Genomic DNA, 16386 nt, shown 5'->3' with positions numbered 1-16386 from the left:
TTTGGATTTTATTAAAAAGGCTGCTAAATAAGCATTGACAGGAATATCATTGCTTAAAGTCATATTCAGTTCTGCTGGACACTTGTTTTTTAAAAATGTGAATATAATCTACTATCTCTGTTCTAAATTGCACAATTCTTGCATTCAATACATTTGAGAAGGGGACATGTTTTCTCGACTTTGGTCGTGGCTTGTAGTTAGGGTGCGATGGCAAATTCTGAAGTCTAGCCACAACCAAGTTCATGTATGTCGGTGATGGACCAGATCCACCTCCCATCCAAATTGGTAGCGACATTGTAGAGCCTGTCAAGAGCTTTGTATATCTGGGGTCCATGGTGACAGACAATGGGGACCTAAAACCAGAGATTCTCCGCAGAAGAGCCCTGGCAGCATCTGCTCTGCAGTCTCTCTGGAAACCACTCTGGCGGCACCAGACCATCGCACGCAAGACGAAGCTCCGCATTTACAACCTCGCCGTACTCCCTATCCTGCTTTATGGCTCAGAAACATGGCCCCTGAACGACACCCTGGCCACAAGAATCGATGGTTTTGATAGCAGGGCTCTCAGAACCATCGAGAACATCAGGTGGCCCCAGCGAGTCTCCAATAAAGAGCTCAGAGCCCGCACGTGCCAGCCCCAAGCATCTTCCTTGGTCGCACAACGCCGCACCCGCTGGTTTGGCCATGTCCTTCGTCTACCACCAGACCATCCGACACGAGCCATTCTCCAGTTTGACTCAAAGGCCGCAGGCTGGAGACGACCACGAGGGAAACCCCGCACTCGATGGCTCGACGTCGTTGCGGGCGACCTCCAACAACACGGAGTTGCCGTAGAGGATGCAGAACAGCTGGCACAAGACCGCCAGCATTGGAAAAACCTGGTTCATCTGGTCGGCTCAACGCACAGGGACGGGACCCCCCGACCTTCGCTGGAGCAATAAGTAAGTAAGTAAGCCACTTAAGAACCACACATTTTTAAGATAATGGAAATATTCAGCATGATGAGAAACAGGGTTCCTACAGCTTAAGGCAAGAGAAATTCAAGACTTTCTAAAGACTTTTTAAATGCCTCTTGAAATCAAATTCAAAACCAAGTCGACAAAAACAAAAGCACTAGTGAAACAATCAAAACAGAAAAAACACAAATATTACTTGCACGCAACACATGGTGCCTCATGCACATTACCCAGCACAGCTTTTAGCCATGCCGGAAAACGTACGTCGAACACACACTTCTCATTAAATTTAGTTCCTAAACCTTTTTAGTACAAACAAATACTAATCGTAGTAATGTGTTCACATTTTTAAGAGTTTTGAAAATTGGTTTAAAGACATTTTAATGCCAATTAAGGCCTTATTTTTAAAATAATGCATCCGTAGCTTTTTAGAGCTGAAAAGAAGAAAACACTATTCTTTAGCATATAAGAAAACAGAAATTATTAAGATATATTGTTAAAACAAAAACAACCTACTTAAAAAAAGTCTTACTCCATAAAATACGATAAACTGGATGAGGCAAACTTGATTGGAATTACACTAAAGTAATATAACCTTGCCGTCTTTTCGGATGCATCATTTTTGAGCGTTTATTATTAACATTATTATTCCCCAAAAATAAATTTGTGAATACAGTATGTCTTCTAAATGAAAGCAAGGATACACTTTGTATCAACAGATTTATAAAAATAGTCATTATTTGAATTTGAACTCTTTGAAGGGACACTGTGTAATATTCAGCTACTGGATGTCACTGTATTGTGGAGTGCAACTAAAACGAGTTTTACAGAGCACAATAAGGAATACAAACTACGCAGACTCAAAGTTACCAAATCACACGGTTTCCTTTGTATTTTTTTGCCTAGTGTTTTACAAATTTTTTGGGGATACCCGTAGCAGCAAGTTGGCAAACAATGATGTCAGCTCCCTCTAGGTGACCCTTATGTAAAATGAACACAAGTTTCTTGACCTGTAAATATTTAAAAAATTGCATCTTTGTAATTTTGCTTATTTTTCAAATCAAAACAGTTTCTTACATAAATCAGGTTTTTTTAAACACTGGGAGGCGCTAAATAATACTCAATATCCCTTTAAGTCAATGTGAACCCATTTTGGGGGGTGTTATCTAATCCACCTATCTAATCTATATGTAATCTCTTATCTAAACCTATTTATTCTAAACTACTTTATAAACGATTTCTGTGTATGCGTTTGTATGTGACTTAAAGGCTCCAAAACGGCTGAACAGATTTTCGAAAACATTTACAGACTTGTACTTTAGACCTCCGTGAGTGTCTTTAGCCAGTTTTGTGTCAGGTAGCGCCGGGAATTCTACTTGGGCAAGCACAGTGCAATGGCAATTCTGCTCGTTTTAAACAAAAACATTCCTTTCTTGTACCACAAATCTAAACATTTTAATGAATGAAGGTTTTTTTACCAGGAGTAGGCACTAAATAATAAACAATGACCCTTTCAAAAAACATTGTGAGACAATTTAGATAATTAACCAAAAAAATGTCATGATTACTGATTTAGATCACCTGTGCCTGCTCATTTGGCGCCAGCCGCTGCAGGCTACCTAATTGGTTCCCTGTCCTTTTTTAAGCCCAGTCTTGTCACTCTTTGGTTGTCAGTCCATCAGTGAACTTCTGTTGTTACAAGGCAAGCATTTTGACCCCGACTCCCGCATGTCCTGTTTTTGCACCCGTTTTTCCAACTGTCTGTTCCTGGTCTGTCTCCGGCTATGACCTGTTTTTGATCCCGACCACATCTGCTCTCCCGTCCTGGCTTACGACCCATTTTTGTTCCAGACCACGTTTTTGCTCTGCTGTCCCGGCTATCGACCTGTTTTTCCGTCCCCAACGCCGCCATCTACCGCTACGGAAGATCCACTTCCGTATTCGGATCAAGATCCGATTGCGAGAGCGACTTGCTTCCCGCGTCCAGCGAGCACCGGATCTTCCTATTTCTATTCAATAAACATGTGGTTAACGCTACGCATTTGGGTCCTGATTCCGTTCTGGTCGTGACAAAAATAACTTCAGACATATGTTTGCTTGATTAACACGATATGTATACGTTTTTTTGTTATTGTTATATCACATTAGAGACTATCATCAATGGACTCATTTATTCATAAAACTCTTCGTTCTCACCCAGGCGGAGTTGGACTGATTGAGCTGGTTGAGCATGACGACTGCGGTGCAGCCGTAGTCGAAGACCAGCCTCCAAAAGTCGGCCGTGGTGCCGGGCAACGGGTGCGGGGTCACCATGAAGGCGGCTTGCTGGTGGAAGCTGTCGGCCAGAGCGGCGTTGATGTAGTTGTTGCTCTCGCCCTCGGTCGTCACCAGGAAAGCTAGCGCACGATCGGGTGGCAAAACGTCCATGCTGCGGTTCTTTTCTCGGTTTCGGGGCAGCAGGGCAATGCTGCACTCTTCTACGTCGAGATGTGGAGTCACAGAGTTTAGTGTCTGTAAATAGAGACATTCGATCCGTGAGTTGCCGTAGAAACAAAATAAATTACACTTTTTTTTTTTTCCCGATCTTAAAGGCGCATTTAAAAAACTAAAAATTGCAAGAAAGTGGGCCTCATAGACCAGAAACCAGAAAAGCGTAAGAATACAACGAAATGCTTCTACATACGTCAGCCATTTATGAACAAATCAAGTTAATTTAGTTGTGAATTCAGATTTCCAGATTTCATACTATTTCTCCCGCTAATACTTTACACATTGTTTTATTCTAACCCTTATAAATATCGACATGCTTTTTTTTTACCTCGTTATGTGTCTTATTTATTGCATAATTGCTCGTGGGGCCAGACGAAATAATCTAATCTGTGCAGAATGTTGTGCTCTGCACTCAGATATTCAATCTGCAACCTCAGTGTTGAAATCTAGGATTAAAACACGCTTATATTTATGAAGGATGTTGACCTCAGGAAGCTTTCAACTGAACATTCCGTCTTTACCTGTATTTCATGCAACATCCATTGGAGCCGATTCATTATGGAAGGTGGATTACCACATGTGCGGCCCCTTCTCAAGGTTTCCGTATTTTTCTCATGCTGATGTTTTTGAGTTTTTCCTTGCCCTCATGTAGGTTCTAGACCTTGTGACTGAGGGATATATAAATAAACATGACCTGACCTGACACTGTTGGGGAAAATGCCATTATAAAGAAGACTGTTGTGTAACATTGTTATTTTTCAGTAACGGGTTAATCCAACGGATTATTTTTTCTGCCGTTACTGTTACTGATGGTCAAAAGTAGTGCTGTACTTTGTCTAGAAGAACTCAGCATAGAGAAGCAGAATATCCTCGGTCAGCCTTTTGGCTTATAACACGAAACAATGTGTGCATGATGACAAAGGAGAACGTCCGACCGTAATATCACGAGTAAGAGTGCAATCAAATTCACAATACTTAACATTTCGTTAGGGTAAACCCGTGAAGGATTCTTTCTCAGCATTACCTGTGTTTTTAAACACTTGTTCTAAAACTGCTGCTCTCTCCTCACTGAGAGAATTATTGTCACAGACAGAGAAATGGGGGATAGAGGCAGGAGAGAGGGGAGGGAGTGAGAGAGGTAGATATAGGGATTAGAAAGTCACTTTATATTGTTTTACTGTTGACTTTTGTTGTGAACAAAATATTTCAAGCTCAGTTGCAGATTTCTACTTGACCAGTTGTCTCAGGTTGTGAGAGTTTGATTCATTCATTTTACACTGCAGTGTTACACACACGTTATATTGCCAAACTGTTTACCTTTGTTGTGTAAGAATACTTGAAGTACAGTAGCATATGTCTAATTGAGCAGTTGTCTGGCTACCAGAGATTGTGAGTAATTCTATAAAGTGAAACTCAATTTAAAATGTTTTACAATTGACTTTAGTTGTGAACAAATTACCCGGAGTACAGTAGGCTAGGTCTACTTGACCAGTTGTCTCAGGTTGTGAGAGTTTGATTTAATTTATGAAACTCACTTTATATTGTTTACTGCTGATTGTTATCTTATTAGATTTTTATTGTTTATTTTTGAGGCACTTCAAGTGTAGGATAAATCTGTAGCTAGTGATGCAATACATATTACAAGGTTCTATAACACCACTCCCTGTCTGTTCTTCTCTATTCAACTGACACAAATACTGCACAGAAAAATTCGATTTTTTTTTTGACATTATTTTTTTAAAGTTACAGAAATAGTCACTGTACTTCGTAACCAGTTACTTTTACTATGGAGTAACTCAGTTACTATCTCAATTAATTTTAGAAGTAGTGAGTAATTATATCTCATTAGCTTTCTAAACTAACGTGCCCAACATTAATGTTGTGCATATAGAATATTAAGTAATAAAGTTGACAATTACGACAATCTATATTCTATGTAAAGGTTTTTTTTTTAATTATTTCTCTATTCTGATGTTTTTTTTTTTCATGCACCTTACAGCCTTATATATGAAATGAACAGCTCACAGATGGATATTGTGAGGGTGCGCCTTATAATCAGGTGGACCTTACAATGGTATTTTGCTATTCAAAGAGTCCAAGAGTGCAATAATCAATACCATAAAAGTAGACACATGCAAAAATGTGGCCGCCCCAACAGAAAAATGAAATAATACTTAGTAGATTCTCATTTTCCAGAAATTACAGCCTCAAAACACTTTGTATAGGTTCCATTGTGGGTCTGGATTCTGGTTGAAGGTAGTTTTGACTATTCTTCTTGACAAAACATCTCAAATCAGATTTGATGGTTTATATCACACCACAGACAATTTTGAATAATATTCAGGTCTGGGGACTGAGATGGCCATTCAAGAAGCGTGTACTTCTCTGGATCAATGCCTTAGTAGAATTTGAGCCGTGTGTCATCGTCTTGTTGAAGTATCGAGCCCAAGCACAACTTCGATTTTGTCATTGATTCTTGTACATCGTTTGTAAGTATTTGCTGAAACTGACTGGAATCCATACGAAGTTTAACAAGATTGCCAGTACTTGCATTTGGCACACAGCAGAGTGAGACCACCACCAAACTTTACTGTAGATGGCAAGTGTTATTCTTGGAATAATGTGTTCTTTTTCTGCTCTTGTTCTGCCCAGATAACTAAATTTTGGTTTCTTCAGTTTAAGGCAATTCATTCCTAAATGGAGTTGAATTTTCCAGATGTGCTTCAACATATATCTCAACCAGACTGATTCAAACAATAAACAAATAAATTACTGTATAAAGGAACATCTTAAAATTGATCAGAAAGGGAAAACAATATACCAAGCTCCCACATATCTATGAATGATTTATATGCAAACTCTAGACATCAAAATTGGTTAATATGTGACAGCAAAACCCACATTTTTTGACAGAAATAAACAGACATTATAAAGAAGCAAGTTTGCAAGAAATAAACAAGCAAATGTGTCCCTTTACAAAATGGCGTATTTGTGTGAAAATCAAACTTGGACACAAATTTACCTTGCTTATTTGCGGGTTAAAAAAAGTCACACATATACGGTAACTACATTTGCAAGGTGGAAAATTTGCGACCACAAAACTACGAGAGATAAACTCACACATCTGAACTATTTGCGTGCGTGTGTTCGTATGTGGCTCATATGCTACGAAACATCAAAACCAATTTTAGTAAAACTTTACACAGATGTACTTTAGGCTTCTGCGACTGTTTTTAGCTACGTTTTCAATAAACACCTGCTTTTGTGTACAAGCAGCTCTGTAATTGCACAAGGCCATGTGGCTCTTTGGCACTCCATAGTGGTTCCCTGACACTTTTTCAACAAACCACCTTGCCGAGTAGAATGCCAAGCCTGGCAATGTTTAAGCTTGTTTCTTACAAAACTTTCAAGAGAAAGATACTAACTAATTTGTGACATTTATATCAATCCTGACGACTATATATACTTGTCGCTTCCCTTAGTATGGGTGCTAACTTCCTATCGCCGTTTTAGGGGGGATAATGTGCAATATATGATCACTAGATGTTGTTCTATTGTTTAGTGAAAAGGAAAATAAGTGCTACAAGGACAAATACAAACTACTGAGAAACAAAATCACCTGACCCCACCACTTTTTAAAAAAAATTGGGCCCATGCTTTTACAAGCTTCATAGTTTTGGATGTACCTGTAGCTGAAAAAATGAATTGAACTTAAATGTCTTTATTGTCATTGATAAAAAATGCTTGCATCAACAAGGCCCACAGGTTCTTAGTGAAAAAAAGTTCCAGGTAGAGCGCTCGTCTTGGGATCAAGAGATGGCAGATCCTCAGTGTTACATGTCGTGTGATGCCCCCAATAAGCAGGTCGCCGCCTAGCATGGTTGCATGGGCGCTATTGGTGTGTGTGTGTGTGTGTGTGTGTGAATGGGTAAGTGTGAAGCACATTGTAAAGCGCTTTGGGAGGTCTTCATTGACTTGAAAAGCTCTATATAAATGCAGACCATTTACCATTACCCTCAGAGCTGTGGGCTCCAGAACCAGAGGAGCACAGAGCGGGAACAGTCAAGTTCCAAGGTGGAAAACTACCTTTGGGCACTTTTACTGTACAAGACACTAAAGCCAGGAACTGTTTACCCACCAAACTAAAAGAAGAGTCAAACTGAGTCATTTTTAAACATAAACTTAAAGACTTTTTAATCAGAGGTCAGACATGTGACCACCTGGAGCCTCTACAATTGTGCTGTTTTATAATATTGTGTATTTTGTGTGTTTTTTTTTTTTCGGTAAAAACCCTTCTGGGAACAGTCATTGTGAATTAGCTTTGGTTAAAATGTTATAGTATGTGACATGAGTCGATGGAGCATACTTGTACCTTTTCAAATAAACAAAACTATACATTGTATGGACTGAGAATAGACATGGCACTCCAGGGTAAACATGTATTAAAGACTTTGAAGAGAAAAAAAAGATAAGACTATCAAGATAAAAATAAAAAACATGTTTACAATGTAGTGCTTAGAGACTGGCCTAAATTATAAAAATCGTGCAATGTTTGTGAATGATAAAGAATAGTGCATAGTGTCAGTTCCCTCTGGGTGAGCCTCATGTTAAATAAAATAAATACAAATGTCTTGACCTACAAGTATTTGAAAAATGCACCCTTTTATGAAAGAGTACAGACTCTCCCCTACGTGCGACTATTCGACTTGCGTAAAACGGTAGATAGGAACATCTTTTTGGGAATCTCGGAAAATATCTGGACATTGCTGTAAGTTAGATTTTTTTATTGTGTGCACCTTTTTCCGAATACAGGTCATTACTATAGTGCTTCTTTCCACCGTGTGTTGCGCTGTGAGAGGTCACCCAGCATCCACCCCGAAGAAAAAATCTGGCTTCTACTTCCAAGTTAGTGTGTAAACATACAGTGCTTCGTGTACTGAATCTCCAGCGCGCTCAGAATTTTGACGTTTTTATTGTTTGACATCTCGTGCATCCATTCAATAGGGTTGGTGTACTGTAAAGTGTAAAGAAGAGGTGAGCTGGTTCCTTTGTAATGAAAGTGAAATAAGAAAGCTTGATGCGGTTGAGAAAATAGTCATAACGCTTTTTTTCGGCTACTTTTTACCACAGAGGAGGACCTCTTGAAGCGCATCTAAGTAATAAAGTAAGTTAAACTCAACTTTATTTATCTTTATAGAGCATACTACTTTTTAAATTTCGTTGTCACAATATGTTAACCCATTTTGTAACAATCACAATAAAGGTATATTCTATCCTATTCTATTCTATTCTAAATGTTTATTTTTATAGTACAAACCAATACAGCTTACTTATACAAGCCTTAAACATATTTATATAAACCTCATTATATATACCACAGCCAGATCAGTCACGATCCAAAACCGTTCGTGAGTAGGGCAGCATCTGTATTTAATGGATTTTTCCTTAAATTTCCAGTCTATATTAGTTTTTTGTATTGATTTGATAATGTTGCCATCTGACAAGTACAACAGAGAAGAAACCTTTGCCTGGCCAAGGCTTCACTTCCATGATGAAACTCAAACATTTGTAACAAAGTGAAGCGCTTTTGGGTCGCAGGGGAATCTTTTGAACAACAGTCACAGTCGAATAAGGCGGCATCATCAATGCAAGGCATGCTTGCAATTACAGTGTCACGCTGGTCGCGCATGTTCCGAATCCCTAACATACATGCTCGGTAATTCCTGCGTAGAACATACAGAATAAAAACGCGTCAAATTAAAGGAAGCGCACGAGCTACCCCCAGTTTCGCTTTGAAATGCAAAAAGAGGATTCATTGCACTCGATGATCTCGGTGCGCTTGCGCTGCGGCGGGACGGGGGCGAAGGCGGGAACACAGCTGGTTCTCTTCACTCCTTATCAACATCGAATAAAACGTGCAGTGACCGTGTTGTTCCCGAACCAGAGATTTTAATGCAGTCGCACAGTGAAGTGGCTCTATAATCACGGCGCACAATACACAATCGCGCACACCAGTCTCTGCAAGCGCATTCGGGGGAAACACAACAACACTAGCTCATTAAACTACTTCCTGCTTTCTGGCTGCATTTCAAAATGTTTTAATAAAGCCGAGCAGCTGTACTCACTGTCGGCAGATTTTTCGTTGGGGATATAATCGGTTACGACGGTGTGCGGTTACTATGCAATATAGGGTCGAGTGCAACATCCTTTCAAAGTTCACACACAATTTGCATTTTCATTGCATTTTTCAGGTTTATTTGCATGAAAACGTAACAGATTATGGAGAGGTGGCTCGTGCCAAGGAAGGAACCTTCAAAATGAATTTGTGTTTGTTGTGTATCATTGCAAGACTTTTATATACTCGGCGAATGAATAATGGATACGTCGTAATAAAAGCGTACAAGTCTAGCTACAAAGGTTTACAATCCTACATCAAAGAGATTCGTGCTGATATCGTGTTTGAAAAATATGTTCAACAACAACTTGGATCTTTTTTAACCAAAATTTGGGGGAAAATGGTTAAAAATTGCACAAAATATTTCAAGATAATAGGATGACGGACTGAGTCAGAAGCTGAGTTTTTTACCAAAGTTTTGGGGAAAAATATTTCAAATTTGCACAAAACATTTCTAAATAATAAGAAAACCGATTGAGTCAGAAGCAGAATAACGTTTAGCCGTGTTGGTGTTTGACATATGTCACTGTGAAACAGGATATTTTTTATGAAGTTTACAGATTTTTGTTTTATTGGGCCTATAATAGTTAGAATTTTTTTACAGCAAGTTTATTACATTTTAGAAAGAAAACCTATTTCTGTGTTAGTTTTATTTTATTGTTGCTTTAGTCAAACACTAAATTTCACTTTTGAGTGAAATCCACATCATTGCTGTGTTCCCGCCATTGCAAAGTTAAAAAAGTCAAAGCTCTAAGTTTTCAACTTTGACAACATTAAAAAAATACAATAAAGCCGACTTTACTGAATGATTTGAAGAAAAACAAGTTAAAGGATATTTTTGTCATATTCACACTCTTGTGTTAGAATTTGGGTTCAAACCTCAAATCATAAGATTTCAATTTTAAAAGTCTTTATTTATTGGCTCAAGTTCAAGCTTTGATGCTGAATTCTATTATTAAAGCTGCATTAACTCAGTTAAACTTAAGAAGTAAAGCAGCTTTACTGCTTTAACTTAAGCATTACGTTAGATTGTAGTGTGTTTTAATGTTAGAGTCTCTTTTTATCATTAACTCCAACTTTGAGGGTTATAAAATAAATTACTGCATATACTCGCATATAACCCTAAATCACACAAAAGCCAAACTCCTAGAACTGCTTTAAATAGCCACACATGAAAAAAAACGTGTCCAAAATATAAATAAAACTTTACATAAACAACAATAATAATTTAAATGTGTATATTATAAAGATTAGTATACAGGTAATGAAGATACAAACAAAACAATTTGAAAGAATTTACGTTAAGCTCGATTGTTGACAGTGTTTTGCACTTTACATTGCCCCTATCACTAATTTTTTTGGAATCTATTTTTTAGAGAATAAAAAAGGCAATAAAACAAACAAAATCACAGTAGAATGAGGTAAGGTCTCTGTCAACCACAATCATGACAGCGTCAATTGACTGAGTAGAAAAGAATAGGGGGGAGAATGAGGACACTGCTTTGCCATGAGCTTTTGTGGAGACAAGATGGAGGCTGAGATACAGGGGCCAGGCAAAGCCCCCCCATTGTGTTCCTATTTGTTTCATGCACATGTAAGCTAAAGCCCTTATTTTAGTATTGTATTTTATAGTTCTTAATTCAGTTTATATGAGCGTATGTAAAGAAAAAAAGTTCTTGGAAGAATATCAAAATGTTAGTTGTTTGACTGTGACAATACTTCCTGTGAACTACGACTTTGGGGCATCAGTCCCAAAAACAACCCTGACCTGAAACTCCTCTCGGAGCGGCGAAGAGTTGCTTTGGGAATCCACTCTCAGTAATTCTCTGTAGGCAACGGCAAACTCGTTGACCAGGATGGCCGTCTCGCCGCACAAGCAGGCCTCCAAAATAGCATCATGGATGAAAACGTACTGCTCCTGTATGCACAGTCAAAGGACGGTACAAAACAAATAACATGCATTATTCACAGACACGCACTTTTGCTCAGAAAGTGTAGTGGGGAAAAAATTGGTGCTACACATTTCGACGAACAGCTATCTTCTCAATTAAAAACATGAACGTACAGCAAAGCGTCATATTGTCATGCAGGACTAAACTCCTATCCTCAAGAAAACAAACATTTGCAGATCGCGGGGCTTTTAATTAAGGGAAAGTGGCAAATGGCTACTTACGTAACAAACAGAAACACCAGCGTCGGATTTGCATAATAAACATTGAAAATGCAAATGATTCGCGCATCTTAACAACAGGATGTGCCTACGAAGCAAACACTTAACAAAGATGACCTTTATACTATCAGCATGATGGGAGCTGAAACAACAAAAAGCAAGCCTTTTAGTGTTTTAAACAAGAAAAATGTTTGTAGCCTAAATAATTATCCCTTTTGTAAGGTACAAATATACACCGTATGTGTAATGCCCACTCGTGTTATTACGTGTACCCCCAAATTTGAATTCACTTTTTCTCAGCTCGAACTAAGCATTGTAAGTGACAAACCTTGAATATGTGATGCCATGATAAAAATTAACACCAACATATCATTTACAATGTATTTATTTATTGTCCTTTAAAGTCCAGTTTTCCATCAGATATAATACCAGAGAGTTATTTCCCTCGTCATGCTTTTTTGAGTCTTTTAGGAAGACTTTGATTCATATATTCTCTAACATTCGTCCCTGGTACCATAGAGAAAAACAGTGTGAAAATGAGATAAACACCAATGCCTCTTTGTGTGTCATCCATATAAAAATAATAATAATAATAATAATAATAATACATGAGCACCTTTCAGGACACCCAAGGTCGCTGTACATATGAGTAGGACAGAACGATAAACAAAGACTAAAACGAGAGTAAAACAAGCAAGTAATAAATAACCAATAAAACACTTTATAGTTAAACGGGGCAATGTTTGAGGGAGATGGGCAAGTTTGAAGAGGTGAGATTTGAGTCTGGATTTGAAGGTGGACAGGGTCGCAGAATTTCTGAGGTCAGGCGGCAATGAGTTCCAGAGCTGGGGGGCAGAGCAACTGAAAGCTCTGCTCCCCATGGAGCTGAGGCGGGCGCAGGGTATAGTGAGATGGGGGGAGAAAGATACTCTGAGGGTGCGGGATGGCGTGGCAGTGTGAAGGAGGTCGGAGAGGTAGGGAAGGGCAATGTTATGAATGGCAATGTTGGTGTGGAGCAGGACTTTACAGTTGATTCTCTATCCCTAGTTTTTAGTGGATGGGACCCAGCGCTCTCACTACCGTGATCTTGGTTTAACTCCTAATGCATCCAATGTTTTGCAATTGTGGTCTGAGATATTGTCGAGTGAGCAATCATTGCACAAACGCGGTAATCTACTACCAAGCACGAAATAATCTCTGAGTTCTTATTCAGGTAAAAAGATGTGTGTTATACACAAATAAATACGGTGTACATATATGTATATTGTAAGTTGATCTGACCTCTGTCTGGATCATGTTGATGCGCCGGGAGCAGAGCGTCTTGACGCAGTTGTAGATGTCCACCACACCCTCACACTCAGCCATGTCCAACATGACGTCCAGCACAATGTAGCAGCCTGTGCGACCTGCTCCCACGCTGTCGTGCAAAGCAAGAAAAAAATAAAAACAAAAACATTAGGGAACTCCTCAAGTCTTCCCAGGCACTTCTTCAACAAGTGCCCGGGTATCAAAGAACACAGGCTTGATGACCTAAAGATATGTGATTTCCTCATCTAGTGGCCTAAATTTTAACCAGTTTTTGTTTTTTGTAACGAACTTTTTAATTTCCATCCATCTAGTTATTCATTCATTTTCAAGGATTTCAAGCAACTGAGCAAACCTTCTAACTTGCTCAAACACCACATTGACAAGTCTGCAGCAAACTGTTTAATAATCAGCACGGTCTTCTGGTAATAGACATTGAACTCCTAAATTCCTGATTTAATGATTGAACAATTTTTCGAATGATGAATTAATTGAATACACTTTATTGCCGAGTTCGAAAATGATGCCATTTTCGGGATTGTTTCTACACATTGACCGATTTATGATGGAGTTTAAGACATAATTTAAGACATTTTTGAACAATGCAAAGCAAATTGAAAAGCTTAGGGGAAATATTTCAATGGAAGTAAACAAAGTATTAAATGTCTTATATAGAATGACCCAATTATTAAGGGGTGTTTGTACGGAACAACGCAGAATATTGAGTTAAATCTATCCAAGTAGTGGATCGGCTCACTGTTGACCCCAATTGTTAATCCTCCTGAATCAAGCAGGGAACTGATCAACACCATTATGTCTTATGTCTGTTGTTTGAAAATGAAGTAGCTGAAGGGTCTCTTACCTGCAGTGGACCACCACAGGCCCGGCGTCAGGTGGCGTGGAGGCTTTCACCCTCCGTATAAAGGCCAGCAAACCAGTGGCGTGATAGGGCACCCCGTGCTCAGGCCAGGACGTGAAGTGAAACTGACGGACCTCATGCTTGGTCGAGTAGCCTCTCTGCCAACATAAACAAAGCTCACATGAGCGTGTAAAACAAAGAATTTTGCATCAGAGCCACAGGAGTTTTTTGCTGGACGTTAGGGGTTGCCTATCTGGCATTGTTCCCCTCTATGTGATTGATTTGACAGATTTTTGGGGCTGAAGGCATTACTTACACTACTGATCACTGGTCACCCAGGCCGTTTATCGTTTTCCATGAGAAAGTCACACTTTCATTTTTCCAAATGAGTTGTCCAATGTGCATGCTCTTTTCTCCATATGAATCTTCTTGATTTTGTTGGCTGGTCTCAGTTATGGCTTTTTCTTAGCATTTCAGAGGTGCCTTTTCACTGTAGATGTTGACACTCGTGTTTCGCAGCTACTACTCAATCAGGCTGCAAGTTGATGGCCTGCAAGGCGTCTATTTCTCAAACTAAAAAAAATGTACTTGTCATCAGCCACTTCTCTTTCTACTCTGATTAAACCATATTGAGGCTGTTCTCTAAAGGGACTATTACACACCTACAAATGTGATGCTCAAGATACTTGACTAGCTCAAAGGAAGGTCCGTTTTGTAACTTTTCTATCTATCTTAACCAGGGATCTCAAACAGACGGCCTGCGGGCCGGATCATGCCTACTAAGGGATTGAATCCAGCTCGTGAGAAGCGAAAGAGAAAAAAGAGCTGCAGGTTGAAATATGTCAACTTGATGTTGCCAAAACTAGGTGCCTCTCACAAAGACACTGTAGTTGTATCACTCTCTCTCTTTGTTTCTCTTTGTCTCTTTCTCTTTCTGGAGATTTGGATGGATTTAAGACATTTTAATGCCAATTAGAGCCTTACTTTTAGAATAATAAATTAAATGACTTTTAAGGATCTGCGGGAAAACCTGAAAAAGGTAGAGTATATGGGGTCTTAGGTCTTGTTGGAAAGGCAGACCTCGGGGGCATGGTAGACTCGCAGCGGATGCAGTTTTACAGACGTGGCAAGATATAACTCAGTAGGCTCGAGGGGTAGCTGGGTCGCAGCCACACGATTATTTCTCCCTGTGTACCCAGATGACAAAGTGAAGCTACGGAGCGAAGATTTGTTGGGAGACAAAAATCCAACCACTCCCCCACCCTGCTCATAAACCCTGGGAAAAAAAAAGCCGTCACTGGCTTCCAAATTCCTGCTGATTTGAAAAGCAAGAGTTCACACCCAAAAAAGAGCGAGCATGACAGTGTGTTGATAATGCCGTGTTTGTGGCGCTGTCACTTTGAGGAGACGCTTGGCGTGTCTCAGAGTGTGGCCCGCCAGGAGATTGACAGACGGTGAGGAAGGACAACCGGGCCAAACGCTGTGAGAGCTGTGCCAGAGAGACAGGCAGCAAACTCTTATGAGAAGCTGATTGAGAAGTAAATCATACTCTCATGTTCAACTTTGTCCTCTTCCACATACACAATTATAGTTTTATACAGACACAGTCATTCCCATGGACAAACACGTCTATACTCTTACATACTATGACACTCACACGCATATACACACACACTACTATATCTCATACAGACACTAATATGCTTTTGTATGCATACTAGTATACTCTCACACACATATTGCTATACCTTCACACACCCACTACTGGAGACTCTCCTACACACTATTGTACTCTAACACGCACACAACTATTCTATTCTATTCACAAACCATTACGATTTCTATTACTATAACGGTTTTTCACACCTAGAGTAATGATGACTTCACCTCTCAATATGAGAGGCTGTTTGAAAAGTAAAACATTCTTGTTCAAATATTTAACCTCATTTAACTCTTACACATACACAACTATACTTTTATACAGACACAGTCATACCCATGCACCAACACTCTTATACTTTCTCAAACACACTGTTATACTTTCATACAGTGCATACACAACTATGCTCTCACACACATATTGCTATACTCTCACACGCATACTGCTATTTTTGCACCAAATGTATAATTGCACAAACCCTTACGATACCAAACTGTATTTACGATACCAAACTGTATGTAACATCCTACATGCCGATATTTCTTGTGTAAATATTGTGTAAATTATAACTATAACCTTATTCTCCTTGTTTTATAACATTATCTTCTCTGTTCCATTATCTTCTTGGCTTTTTTACCTCACTGTGAATGTGTGAAACTGGAGTGTCATGTCCAATTTCGTTGTCACAATATGTTAACCCATTTTGAAACAATGACAATAAAGGTATATTCTATTCTATTCTATTCTATTATCTCAGACATATCGATATAC

The 16386-nt window shown here is 39.1% G+C and overlaps 1 protein-coding gene across 3 annotated transcripts in view; it reads right to left on the bottom strand.

Moving 5' to 3' along the window:
* Positions 1-16386, bottom strand: part of ptprub (protein tyrosine phosphatase receptor type Ub) — a 298931-nt gene that overhangs the window by 21309 nt on the left and 261236 nt on the right. For all 3 annotated transcript variants that reach the window (XM_088326610.1, XM_088326611.1, XM_088326612.1), the window contains 4 exons: positions 13959-14113; positions 13073-13208; positions 11390-11539; positions 3153-3467 (listed from right to left, as the gene is read on the bottom strand). In XM_088326610.1, coding sequence (XP_088182736.1) covers positions 3153-3467; positions 11390-11539; positions 13073-13208; positions 13959-14113 — 756 coding nt within the window. The remainder of the gene's footprint in view (positions 1-3152; positions 3468-11389; positions 11540-13072; positions 13209-13958; positions 14114-16386) is intronic.

This window comes from Urocampus carinirostris, chromosome 2 (genome assembly GCF_059441175.1).
Source record: "Urocampus carinirostris isolate Australia breed hairy pipefish chromosome 2, RoL_Ucar_1.0, whole genome shotgun sequence".
Lineage (NCBI taxonomy): Eukaryota > Metazoa > Chordata > Actinopteri > Syngnathiformes > Syngnathidae > Urocampus > Urocampus carinirostris.
This window is presented reverse-complemented; position numbering and strand designations above follow the sequence as displayed.